Source organism: Podarcis tiliguerta (assembly GCF_965153285.1).
Source record: "Podarcis tiliguerta genome assembly, chromosome: 6".
NCBI lineage: Eukaryota > Metazoa > Chordata > Lepidosauria > Squamata > Lacertidae > Podarcis > Podarcis tiliguerta.
The window spans coordinates 77,528,050-77,541,502 of NC_139539.1; the positions used below are offsets into that span (position 1 = coordinate 77,528,050).

Here is a 13,453-nt window from a genome sequence, read left to right on the forward strand (position 1 = left end):
CCTAAATCTTCCCTGGAAGTTTGGGGAAATCACAGAAGAGGTTTAGGTGGGTTTGAGGGAGATAAGGAAAGCCCTGTTGCATGAGCAGACCTCCATCTGTTCAGCCATACCCTACTTACAACTATGTCAAATTCCACCCTTTCGGGTGCAACATAGGGTGAAGGGAGTTGTTTACAGGCAACCCCCATTTTAGGCATGCACACACAGCACTAAAATTGGAAGTGACCCAGAAACGTTATAAAATACATCACTAGAAGGGAGCAACGGGGTGGGGCAGAACAGAGCAGGGGCAGAATGGGGTGTTTAGATTGCACATGATTTCACGCAAGCACGCAGTGACTTGGAACTCAACCCCCACGCAAATCGGGAGGTGCCTGTATTTGTTAAGAACTGTGTGTTTTGTTTTCTTCAAATGTGATCATATGGGAGCTGTTACATACCCAATATAATTTTCTTTGATTTGACACCATCTTCAATTGCAGGTAAATGTTGAAACTAGGGTATACTACTGATTTAGTAATTCTAATCAAGATAATTTCTGTTTGCATTAGATGATTTTCAGTTATCCTAACCATTTCGTTTGCTCAGTAATAAATAATACTGCCTATGACGTTGACAACTGGCTAAAACAAGCCTAGACAGGCCGCCTCTTCTGGCTTTAGTGGTTGCTTGGTGTGCAAAAAATAATCTGCAGGTGACACTTTTCACAGCATGGAGAAAAATATAACCACTTGCTAATGTCTGAATGACAAGCTGCTGTTAAAGTCACAGCTACGGTAATCGATTACAATATTGGCAAGCCTAGTTGTCTTCGGCATAATAATTCACACTAATGAGATGTACAAATTGACTTTATACTGCACACATACATTAATTAACCAGATATGGAAAAAGATTTGTAGAGAATGAAGTAAAAAGGAGGGGGCAGCAACAGAAAAGCTTTTCCAGCACCTCCGTCCCAAGTAAAAAAGCTATATTCAGAGAAAAATGCTACTGATATCATATGCTAAATGCTGGGTTGTTACACTTTAAATTACATTCACCCTCATTTTAAATAAAGCATACCCATAAGAAACAGTCCTGTTGGCTACAGTCCTAACCCCACTTACCTGGGAGTAAGGTCTGCTGAATTTACTTCTGAGTAGACATGGTTAGAATTGCATTATTAGCTCCTAGTTACATAATGCATGCTTGTGTCATGCTAGCATTTTTTTAAAACCAGACGGTTTCAAATGAAACTTTCTTTTTTAAAAAGGGTTTTTTAATTTTAATTTTTTGAAGTGTGTTTTTTTAAACTGCTCTGATCCTGCTACTAGAATTCTGAGATACTGGGAAGGGAAGCAATCATTACTTATATCACAACCATTCTGCAAGGTGGTCTGTTACGTCAATCTGGCAGCAAGTCGACCACATAACTTGAGGCCAACAGGGTTTTAAAAATACGCTACAGTGGGATCTCAAGTTTGGGTCCCTCTGTGCAAAAATGAAATCTTTTGCTCTGTGGAAAGGAGGATTCAGAAGTTGCCAAAGAGCTAATGTTCAGAGACACTGAAAGATTTCCCTCCTGCCCACTCTTCTTTCAAGAGTGTTAGGGAAACCATTCTGGCCATAAACTACGCTGAGATTTGCTACCAGAGTGTTTATTTTATCAGCCTTGCATAACCATTCACAGAAAGTTTCCTTTTTGTAGAACAGTGCCTACACCTGAGGTCTCCTGTCATGAGTAGAAAGTGGTACAGCCCAAGTAAAAAAGTTGTGCCAAGTGATTCTGTTGCTGCCTGTGTAGGTTGACTCTTATTCCCTATCACGAAACATGACACAGCCACTAACTTAAGGCAGTTGTAGAAAGCGATTAAATAAATGCATAGAGGAAAAGCCTTCACTAGCTAATAGTTACGATGTCTGTATGATTGCTAGTCGCTGTAACTCTCATGTCCTGCTTTTTCGATATCTCAGAGGCATCTGGCTGGCTGGCTACAAAGAGAAAGCTTGGACTACATAGGCCTTTGGTCTGATTGAGCAGGTTTAGTCTTATGTTCCTGTACTTTAAGATGTATGAGATTATCTCTGAAGCATTGCAGGGGTTCCTATTGAAAGAAGAAATGGGAAGAAAACCTCATTTCATTTCTGTGTTATCATATCCTCCAGCATTTCATGGATGAAAATAGGGACACCCTCGAGACTTGTAACACTCCTGTTACACCTCCCCTTTCTCACACACAAAAGTTGTCACACATTGCTGAGGGCTCTTCCCTAGCTCCTGTGCACCGTATTATAACTTCTCCTGACTCTAGCTTTTGCATCAGTAAGCTGATCTTAACAGTTTCCTTTTTTATATATATAAAAAAAGAACAGAGAGAAAAGCAAGGCTTTTTAATACAATATTTACTCTCACACTGGATCTGGTTGTAGTCATTATAGAAGAACTACAATTCAAAACATATTCAGCAGCAAATGGTGGGCCAGAGTGGGAAATGGAATGAAACTCTTAAAGTGAAGAATTTTGTCTTCACTTTAAGACAACTAAGAACCCAATCCTAGGCATGTTTTCCTAGCAAGTCCCTCTGAGGTATCTGGAGCATACTTCTGCATAAACACACCTAGGATTGGGCAGTAAGAAAAAATAAACTTGAATGTGGCCATGTGATATACCGTATTTTTCCCTCTGTAAGACGCACCAGACCACAAGACGCACCTAGTTTTTGGAGGAGGAAAACAAGAAAAAAAATTCTGAATCTTAGAAGCCAGAACAGCAAGAGGGATCGCTGCGCAGTGAAAGCAGCAATCCCTCTTGCTGTTCTGACTTCTGGGATAGCTGTGCAGCCTGAATTCGCTCCATAAGACGCACACACATTTCGCCTTACTTTTTAGGAGGGAAAAAGTGAGTCTTATAGAGCAAAAAATATGGTAGCTAAATGGTGTTATATTAGGAAAACCATACCCTATAATATATAATATGTCTATGGGGTGTTCTGCTGTTATGCTATGCATTTTATATTTTTATGTTGCAAACCAACCAGTAATCGATGAGGATTATGATGCCCCAAAATGTTTTCAATGCAGGCCACTTTTTGAATTTCTGAACCCCATCCCTTCACAGCCATCTTTTTGGCAGGTGAGCTCAGAATATCCTTGCAGAGCTCTGCTGCTGCTGCGTGCATAACTTAATCTGATGATTGGGGCGCTACTAATCCAACACTGGCACTAGAAGAGAATTGGAATAGCACAATGCAGTGAACCACTGGTGGGGTGGGTGAGCGGTTAATGAGAGGCCAGGCCAGGGACATCACTTGAAGCAGATTCAACTTACTCTGGTTTGCTTCCCATCCTCCTCCCTTGTACAGCAGACACTTAAGCAATTCTCAGGCCCTGGGGTGCTCTGGGAAATTAAATGTGGCTAGACACAGCCACTGTGCTGCTTGGAACATTGCCCTAAGAATCAGGCAAGCCTTTCTGATGAAAAATAGCCCGACCAAAGGACAAGTTTCAGGTTCGTTCACAAGTGTGAACAGTAACCCAGTATACAATAAAATTGTCATTAAAAATAATAATAGGGTTTAAAAAAAAAAACAACAGCAGTTGAAAATGAAGAGTGGACTTCACCATTGTACTGTTCAGAATGTTCAGGCTGCATGAGCATTTCAGCTTGCTAAACCAAATGATCCCCACTCTCTTATTTGCCCAAGTGGTGGAGCATCTCCCGAACCCCCACCACAGAGGGAGGATGGGGAAAAGCCCCATTGTCCAATAAGAAGTCCTTGCACAGGGCTTCTGCTTATAGATCTCCTTAGTTGAATTTTGCCCATACTTATCAGCTAAAATAATGTCAACTTTAGGTCATGGTCTATCTTTACATTTGGGGGGGGTATCCTTAAGCGGCTTACAAGTATCATACCATAAGTATTGCAATAAACGTTCAGAAAAGACTAAATATATTATTAAAATTTTGTAATGATTTGTTGGGTCTCTGGACCGTAATAAAGATTGATTATTATTAAAATGTCCAGAGTTGGGCCTAAGGCAGGGGATGGAAGAGACACAGGGTGCTGCAGGTGTTGGGTTACAGCTCCCATCTGCCCCGACTATATGCCAAGCTGGCTGAAGCTGATGGGATTTGGGCTTCAACCTCTGGAGGACCACAGGGTTTCCCACCCCAGCCTAAGGCACACTGGTATGCAATTATACATTTTACACAGTCCTCTGTCATGAAGGAGGGAGGCAGGCAGTTGGAATAGTTTAACAAATTTCCTGCTTCTCTCTTCTCGGTAAGCAGACCAGGAGTGGTTGCCTAGCAACCCCAGTGCTCACTTTCTTTCCCCGGAAGAGGCCTAAGGGCAGCAGCAATTAGTGTGACCAGATGAAGAGAAAGACGGGACTCCTGTGCTTTTAATAGGTGTGGAGAAGAGGGAATTTTAGCAGATGCAGCTTGTCAGATAGGGGTGAGGGAAAGTTACACCTGCTGGAAATCCCTCTCCTCTACCACCGCTAAAGGTACACAGGCCCTTTCCTCCTTGGCATCTGATCACTCTAGCAACAATCTGGTTCCTGAGGTTTGAGAGCCCACAGATTTCACATAGCTTTCTCTGAAAAAAACAAAGGGGTCACTCATTTCTTTGTACATGTGCCTTAGGGAAGCCCATCTGCCAGTAGTTTTCAGAGTTATCCACCTTGGTACTGGAGGAAGCAAACACGTATCAGATTAAAAAGATAGGTCACAGCTGGCGTTGCCAACTTGTAGCTGTGTTGTGGCTGTGTCTTTAGCAGGTATTAGTGAGAATGTTTATCTCCATTCTATGAGAAGCATAGCTGTTGATTCCTGTATGGACAAATTCCCCCCACCCCACCCCCTGTTCTGCCAGTGTAGGTTCTAGGGTCCAACTTAACTGTGGACAGGCCTGGGAACATATAACCAGGGCTTTTTTGTGACCCATTCAAAGGTTATGTAAGTGGATAGGTGTTTCCATATTTTCAGGGCCTGGGGACTGAATTTCAATGGTGGGAGAAGTTAAACTCATGACTTCTAAGGCAGACAACCCCCATTTTTTTTTTTTAGCTTTGCTAGGAGCTACGGGGGGGGGGGGGCACCAATTTCTTCCCAGAATGCTGCCGAAGATGACACTATGTCGTAATGAAACATTTTTCTGAGGCAATATTGGAAAATATAAATGGTGGAGGCCAGCCAACAAAACACAGCAAGAATCCTTGTAACTGCTCTTCCCACACTGCTGAACCTCTCCCTGATCGCCTGAAAGGCAAAAAGCAGAAGGGAGAGCCGCCCCCTTTCTTCCCCACACCCCTCAAAAATGGGTGAAAGTTCTCAAAGGTGAAAAAATCAGGAGAGCCAATCACAGATATCATGTGCTATGTATGTTTTGGCCATATAACATATTTAGTTGTCTAAAGATTCATCTTGTGCAGCACCACATGTCACTCACTACCAGTCATATCCCTCACTTTTATTATAGAAAAACATCATTTTGGTGCCAATTTACTCTCACCTAGGCAAGGGTCCAGCATGTGCTGCCCACCACCCTCAAACAAACACCAATTCATCAATTATGTTTGTGTCTCTGGCCATTTTTCAGCCAAGTGACTATGTGAACCACCCTTAAAAGTCTACATCTGTTCTTGGCTAAGGTAAGAACCAAGAATAATTAATTGATTCCATTAATTAGTGCAATGCCTATTGTGGAGAAAAAGGAGTGGATGGTGATTGGTTGGTTGATATGTGTTACATTATAGACACCTGTCTAGCAGACCATACCATGACCAAAACGTGCCATTAGCCCTGTTAAACATTCAGACCTTTCATCACATGCCAAATATTGTCTTGTTCATTCCTTTTTTTCCATATATACAGAACAGATAGAAGAGGGAGTGGTATCGCATCCTCTGGCCTCATTCTGATCTCCATATCAGACCATCCAAGTGTCCCTATTTTCCAGGGACAGTCCCGGATTTACAGAAGCCATCCCGGTTTCTGATTTGATCCTGGAATGTCCTGCTTTTCCTTAGGATGCCCCTATTTTCATCAGAGAAAGGTTGGAGAATTTTGGAGTTATGCAACCCCCGATCCAAGGAAATAAGTAACTTTACAAGCTTTAGAAGATATCTGAAGACAGCCTAGTATAATGAAGTTTTTTTAATGTTTTTATATATGTTAGAAGCCACCCAGAGTGGCTGTGGCAACCCAGTCAGACAGGAGGGGTATTATTATTATTATTATACGTTCCTATTTTCATCGGAGAAATGTTGGAGGGTATGCCGTATTTCAGGCTTCCTCAACCTCGGCCCTCCAGATGTTTTTGGCCTACAACTCCCATGCTCCCTAGCTAGCAGGACCAGTGGTCAGGGATGATGGGAATTGTGGTCTCAAAACATCTGGAGGGCTGAGGTTGAGGAAGCCTGCCGTATTTTCAGTGGACTTTCAGTTTTGACCCACGAAGCCTAACACAGGTCACCAGCCATGTGCGATAATCCACTAGTGGCTCAGTACATTTCTTGGTTTTGCTTCCAGCAAGGGGAAAAAATCACCATATATCATAGATGCATTTTGTTTAGCAAGTTGTATAGGTCTGACCCATACTACTGATATCAAAATAACCATAAGAAATTCCCCAGAGGAGTGGGGCTGATACCGGTAAGCACAGTGAGCTAAGCATTTTATAAGAATATGCTTCCCCCACACTTTAAATAATTTGGAGTAACTGATAACATTATAGCTTACCTATTTTTGGTATGAAAGCTTGCATTTGGTTATTATTATTATTATTATTATTATTATTATTATTATTATTATATTTTGAATATGTTGTATATCCTGTATACATGTCATTATCAAAATAATGAAAAATAAATATTTACTAGCAACTATCACAGCACACTGTTCAGCATAAAGCCCAAAACATCATAATTAAGTATGAAAATGTTTTATATGGCATTGGGTGATTTTAAAAAAAAAATCAACAGAATCTGAACATCTCTTTCAAAAAAACACAGCTGCTGAAGACAATTTTACAAAGCAAAGCAAATCTTTTGTCAGTACCTGACTGGTAAACTATGTGGGTACTTTTTGAATGTCATTTATTTATTAAGATTTATACACCACTTAATTATTATTATTATTAACCCTCTAAGCAGTTCATAAAAAGATAAAATTAAGACAGACATACGACCATACTTTAAAATATACAAAAGTTAAAATGCTAAATCAGATTAAAAGTATCTCAACTTCATCTCTGGAGGAAATGTAATAGCATATAAATTTAATAAATAAAAAGTTCTGTCTTTGTGCATATCCACAACCCCTGCACTTTTTAATAATAAAAAAAAACAGCCCTTTGAGATCACCGGCTGCATTTTACAATTCAATGTCTTTCTTCTCCGACTTACCTATACCCCTGCAGAGATCTCAGAACTATTATGTTATTTTCCTGCTGCTCAGGAAAAGAGAGTTCTTAACAAATTGCGGTAAATGAATGAGTGGCTATTATATGGCCTGGCTATTAAAGGATTCTGATTGAAGCCTGTTGAGAATGAGTCATCTTTTCCAGTTACCTAAAGACTTCACAGGCTGCCTCCAGAAGAATCTCTGAGTGACTCAGAAGTTTTCATCCCACTATTCAAGCATTTTTTTTAAAAGCCATATGTGCAGAGATTGGGTAGTGTTCATGCTGTATCCAGCCACAAATTGGGGGGAAAAATGAAAAGCTCAATGCCTAGAATGAGGGCCATATTTGTCATAGGGGGAAAAAATGTAATAATTGATATACTGGCGGTGGAACAAGGCTTAAAAATAATTCAAGGTTCAGCCCAGTGGAAGTAGCTTCAATCTAAAGCTGAACAGGCTCTGTACCATTATTATTTTTAAAGGAAGATGCTTGAAGGATCCAGTAGTAGAAGTAGGAGAGGGGAGGAGCAGATCAAAATAGGCTGAGAATGTAACAGGATGTGACTAATAAAGATATCTTTAAGAACCTCTGAAATCTAGTTCTCATGGATAAAGGGGTAGATACCAAAACCCTATTCAGTGAGATGTGGGGTTTTTTTGTGGCATCACAAGGTTGGAGGAGGAGATATTAGACAGTTCAAAGGTCAAATGTGACCAAGACTGCAACTCTAAATAAACGTATAAGGAATAAGACCCACTGAACCCAGGAGGACTTATTTCTGGAGTCATGCATAAGATTGCATTGCACGACTGAAGATTAACAGCCAAAGCAATCCAAACCCAGGGCCAGAAGCCAGAAAGGTTTTAATGAGAGGTTATTATAATGTTGTATTGATTGCCTTTTAATGTATTTTATTGATTGCACACCACTTTGTGAGGCAATTGGCCTACAAAGTAGTATAGAATTTGTTTTTTTACATAAATGGCCAGAGCAAAACAGGGAGTGGGGAAAGCTTTTATTTTTTTCATATATATACTGTGTGTGTGTGTGTGTGTGTGTGTGTGTATGTGTGTGTGTGTATTTGCTGTGCCAGCTCCAGACTGGTGAAGATGTGGAACTCAAGAATCAAGCCCCTTAGGTGAACCACAGGCTATGGATACATTGATTACTGATATTCCACTCCAAAAGCCACCAGCACCTCATATACCAGGCTGCAGCAGAGTCTCATCAGCACCAGTGACACTCTTCACTGGTGGAGAAAAACTTGAGCTCCATTCCCATTCAACCACCAACAGAGAGGCTTAGAATTGCACTCTCAAAAAATTGCTGTTACTCAATTAATCCACTAGATCGGGGTAGGCAACCTGATGTTCTGAACTTCAGCTGATAAGTGTGTATAATGAACAAATTATTGCCAGGGTTTTGTTTTTTAAAGAAAAGACTGGGGCAGAGCTCTGCCATGTTGCACAAGACATTAAACTATTGAGTCTATTTAACAGAATAGCAGGGGGTGCACAAAATAGCTTGAATTCTTCAATTGGTGAACCGGTTGCTTTGCACAAGGAACAAACGTAGCAGTAGCCTGCTATGTTGATCAGTAGTCCAAAATAATATCCAAACATTCCACCCTGCAACTTGCCCCTTTCCAAAGCAGAAACAATGCACAATTCATCAAGGTGTCAAGTCTTACAACTGAGAACCATGCACACATAAGTCAGATCTCTTGCCTTTAAACAGGAAACCGATTACAGTGTAAGGATCAGGGGTGGTGGGGAGGAAGCATATGAAATATGGTTAAAGAAAATCCTACCCTCACAAAAATGCTGTAACTTCTCTAGTTGATAAATGTCCCAAACATGTTGAAATGCAATAAAACATTAGATTTATTATTATTTCACATTAAGCAAAATTTTATTTCATTGGTGCTTCTTTCCTGTGATTTTTGTTGTCGTTAGCATGAGTGAAATAAGACACATAATGGGAATGTTTTAATGAAGAAAGAGAGACACACTACTGCAGCTAAAGGACAGCTGTGGAGGACCTATTTTCTAATTCTGCCAGGGCAATGTGGAAAAAGAGTTTGTGTGTGTGCCTGTGTTTTTAATGCACACACTCACATATATAGAAGGTGATTCCAATGGCTCTACTCTGCGTTTGACCAGCATTCGATATCATAAATATATGTGTGTAGATCCTAACCAAGTAAGGCAGATGACCAGTGAGGAATCCTTTTTAACATGTAGCAGTTCTGATTACACTGAAATAAATCAGAATTACCAGGCAATACTTTGAATTAATGCTAAGGACATTTAAAAAAAATCCTTTGCTAATTCTCATCAGAAAGCAAAACAGTGATCAACAAGTTCATAGAAACTTAGTGATTATTTCTGCTATCACATAAGCATTTTTTTCCCTTTAGTTGCTTTCTGCATATATAGTTCGCTGGAGATGATAAGAAATCAAGTGAATTCATTCTCTAGAAACCCCAGTCTACTTATTTTTAAACCTTTTGCTATAATTTTTGAAAATACACGTCTGGCTTTGTCTAGCTTCCAAGAGCACGGAGGAGCAAAAATTATGTAAAATGCCTTTGCTATCATAGGCTCATACTCTAATTTTATATTTAGAGTATGGTTTTAAATAGGAAGTGTTGATAATTTGTTGATTTGCTTCACTACTAGGTGTGGTTGCAGGCAAAATGGAAGTGTATGTTTGTAGGGTTCTTGTTAAGACTGGTCCACATGTGTTCATTCATCACTTGGATGACTAGAACAATGAATGGGCCATCATCACAGATGTGTTGTTTATATGCCAAATAATAAGTAGCAGAGTTATCAACGTTAGTCAAAGTCATCTTTCTTTGGACTGGCGTCTTTGGCATGTATGCCTAGTATGTTCACCCATGTAACTGTTTATAACAATATCATTTGATGTGTGCAACCAGCAAGTTAGCCAGAGATATAAGTGTTCCCGAGGAATCATCAAACATGGCACAAATCAAAGAGCAGAGCCTATCCTCCTCTCCACTGCCCCATCTACCATCCCTAAACATCATCCTTGACAGATGAGTGTCTAGCTTTACCCCATAGAACCTAGGAATTAGAGAGGTCCTGTTATCCAGTGCCCCTTCCTTCCTGTAATACATATTTTAACATCAAAATTGGTACTGTTAGATTATAAAAGCTGAAATGTCTCACACACACACACACACACGTGCACACAAAAGATGTAAATGTCCATTCAATGTTTTGGGAATCATCAATTGCTTGTTCTTGTTCAATGTGGCCTTGATGTATTGTCCAAGTGTGTCATTGACAAAGTCCAGTAATGGATGTTTGTGCTTTATGTTTTTTCTCCATACACGTCTGTTTAGAAATAAAACAAATAAAAAAATATCTATCGGCAGATGTAAATAACAAATCCTGATTTTTCCTGATATATGCAGCTCCTCCAAAGTTTGATAGGATATGGCCGAATATATCTTCCCTTGGGGTTTCTAACCCAAATCAAGGTAGGATTCTGTAAAATTCCTACTGGTCTATACTTTTAACTGCTTTCATAGAATCTGAGATGATGGCAAAAAGGACAAAACAATTTTTTTGCTCTCTTGGGACTAATAAAAAAGTATACTGTCCAAAAACAACTACTGGGAATTATCATAAAAATGAATCTTACATGAAAAGGCTTTATATAACATGTACAGATTTTCCTCACCAAAGTTATAAGCGCTTTTATAGCTTAAATTGAATATGAGTCCCTGGAGAAGACTGGAATTGTATAGGCATCAAGGTTTGCATGATAAATAAGTTTTGAGAATTTTTGAGTGCCAGAGATTTCTTTTGTCTCCATCAAATCATTTCTTAATGTCTCTCTCTTCTGCTTTGTTTTCTTAATTGAAATGAATGTTATTTCGGTTGGTATTCAGAGCTGAGGCTGCATTGAGACAGACTTATGGTGGTGGTAGCAACAGTATTCTCAGGGAATTTCTTTGAACAATGCAGCATCTTCAAAAAGCTGGAATTTTCTCTTCTCCACTCCCCCCCCCCCCCACCAAGAGGTCAAGTCACACTGTAGGTTGCTTCCCATATCCCGTATCCTTTTTTGTGTGCTTAAAGTATTACATTTCCACTAGCACTGACAGCAATATTTCTTTCTGAAATCCCTAGTGCACAAGTTTCACATCTGAATTCCAGTGACATTCACACACACACACACAATTACTGTCAGACTGTGGCCTGATGATTATTCTGGGAGTGGGGAATGGAGTGTGGTTTAAAAAAATAAAAAAGACAATGAAGAACATATATAGTTAAAATGCTATCATTTTAAACGTTTGTTCTCCTGCGGAGCTTTTACGCAGCAAATTCATTCAGTCAGGTGTAAACGCGTTCATTATATCACATGGAATTATCTTGTTTTCCCTCTTTAAAAGCAAATAATATTGGTCTACAGCTTGCCATCGTTATACACAGGATGTTCCTTTTAAACTCTAATGAATACAGATGGAGGAGGAAATGAGCAAAAGAGGATCCAGGAAATAGCTTCTAAGCTAAAACAAAATGTATTAGCAATTTGTTGGAGAGCTAGATTGGAATGAATGCAGTCCTAGCCCTTGATCATAGTGATGAAATTGAGCCTGCCCTAGATACATACATTACTAACAGCTAGAATTGCCTTAATCATGGAATCCATATTATATTTTACAAGTTTCTTCAAATGTCCCATGAAGAGGTTACAGTAACCGATCTTTCTTCTACAGCTCTCCATCAAGATTGACACTGAATTTGAGAGCACATTATTTATTTTGTATTTCACAAGCAATTGACTATTGATGGCATTGAGTGAATTAAGATTCACTTAGCATGTCTAATGGGTTTTGTTATTTAACAAATTAATTGCAAAGGGTCTTGGGTTTCAACGTAACTTCCCACTGAATCTTGAGCAATGCAGCATTAAGCACTGAGAGGTCAAGCATCAGCTATGATGCTCAGGTAATGGTGTAAAATGGGAACAGAACTATCCTCATATAGGGAATAGTTTGCAAATGGTTGTGTGACTAGCTTAGCCCATTAGCAGTTTGTCAGAAAGCAACAGTTACAATTACAATTGCTTATGATAAAGTAGGACGGTCTAAGCATCAAACAACTAAAAAAGCATGTAATAATCTCTCTCTCTCTCTCTCTCTCTCACACACACACACACACACACACTGGCCAATACTGTTGAAGCTGACAGCCCTGATTGTTTGTTTACCACAGGATTCCGCAAACTTTGGTCTCCAGCTGTTTTGGACTACAACTCCCATCATCCCTAGCTGGCAAGACCAGTGGTAGGGGATGATGTGAATTGTAGTCCAAAAACAGCTGGAGACCAAAATTTCAGAATCCCCGGTTTAGCAGGAGGAAGGAGGCATCTGACTGAATTAGCCCCATACCCCTCCACTACCAATAGATCTGTTGCTATCAGAACATGTAGTACTGATTACATTTTAGACCACTTATATTTGATGTACAAGCATCTCACATACACATTTGTAACACTACAGTTAGGGGTCTTAGATACCCCTCCTCCCCCCAGCCTGTTGTATTGCAGGTTGTCAATCCATGTGCAGATTCCTGTTACTGAATATCTAACTGCAACAGTGGCTGAGTTTTTATCAATAGTATTTCTCAGACTGGTGAATGGCACTATTTAGTGGAAAGAAACTCCAATGAAAATCCACATTGCATATTTTTACATGCATAGCTGTCAACGTTTCCCTTTTTTAAAGGGAAAATCCTATTAGGAATAAGGGAATTTCCCTTTTAAAAAGGGAAATGTTGACAGCTATGTTTACATGGCTGTTGATTTGTATATATTTTTTAAAAATATATATATGGATGTTTTGTGATGGGCTATATTTGTAATGCCTAATAAAGGTTTGGCAAAGTAAGTTATTGAATATCTCTTGATCAGGGCATGGAAGTACAGGAGAAGTTATGTTATGAAAAAGGAACTGAGAAATCCCAACAACATATTTTGTGTGTGTGTTCAGGGTTTTAATTAACTTTATATTTATAGTA

General features: G+C 39.5%; 1 protein-coding gene and 1 long non-coding RNA gene across 12 annotated transcripts in view; one reads left to right on the forward strand and one right to left on the reverse strand.

Annotated features, from left to right (window-relative positions):
- NTNG1 (netrin G1) overlaps positions 1 to 13,453 on the forward strand; it is a 203,985-nt gene that overhangs the window by 148,333 nt on the left and 42,199 nt on the right. For 7 of the 11 annotated variants that reach the window (XM_083445199.1, XM_083445196.1, XM_083445201.1 and 4 more), the window contains exon 6: positions 10,837 to 10,902. The exons of the other annotated variants lie outside the window; for them this stretch is intronic. In XM_083445199.1, the coding sequence (XP_083301325.1) occupies positions 10,837 to 10,902 (66 nt within the window). The remainder of the gene's footprint in view (positions 1 to 10,836; positions 10,903 to 13,453) is intronic. 11 annotated transcript variants of the gene reach the window in all.
- Positions 110 to 4,265, reverse strand: LOC310679687. The gene is made up of 2 exons (XR_014512474.1): positions 4,186 to 4,265; positions 110 to 2,327 (listed from the first exon to the last, which is right to left on the reverse strand). It is a non-coding gene; the product is annotated as an uncharacterized lncRNA (long non-coding RNA).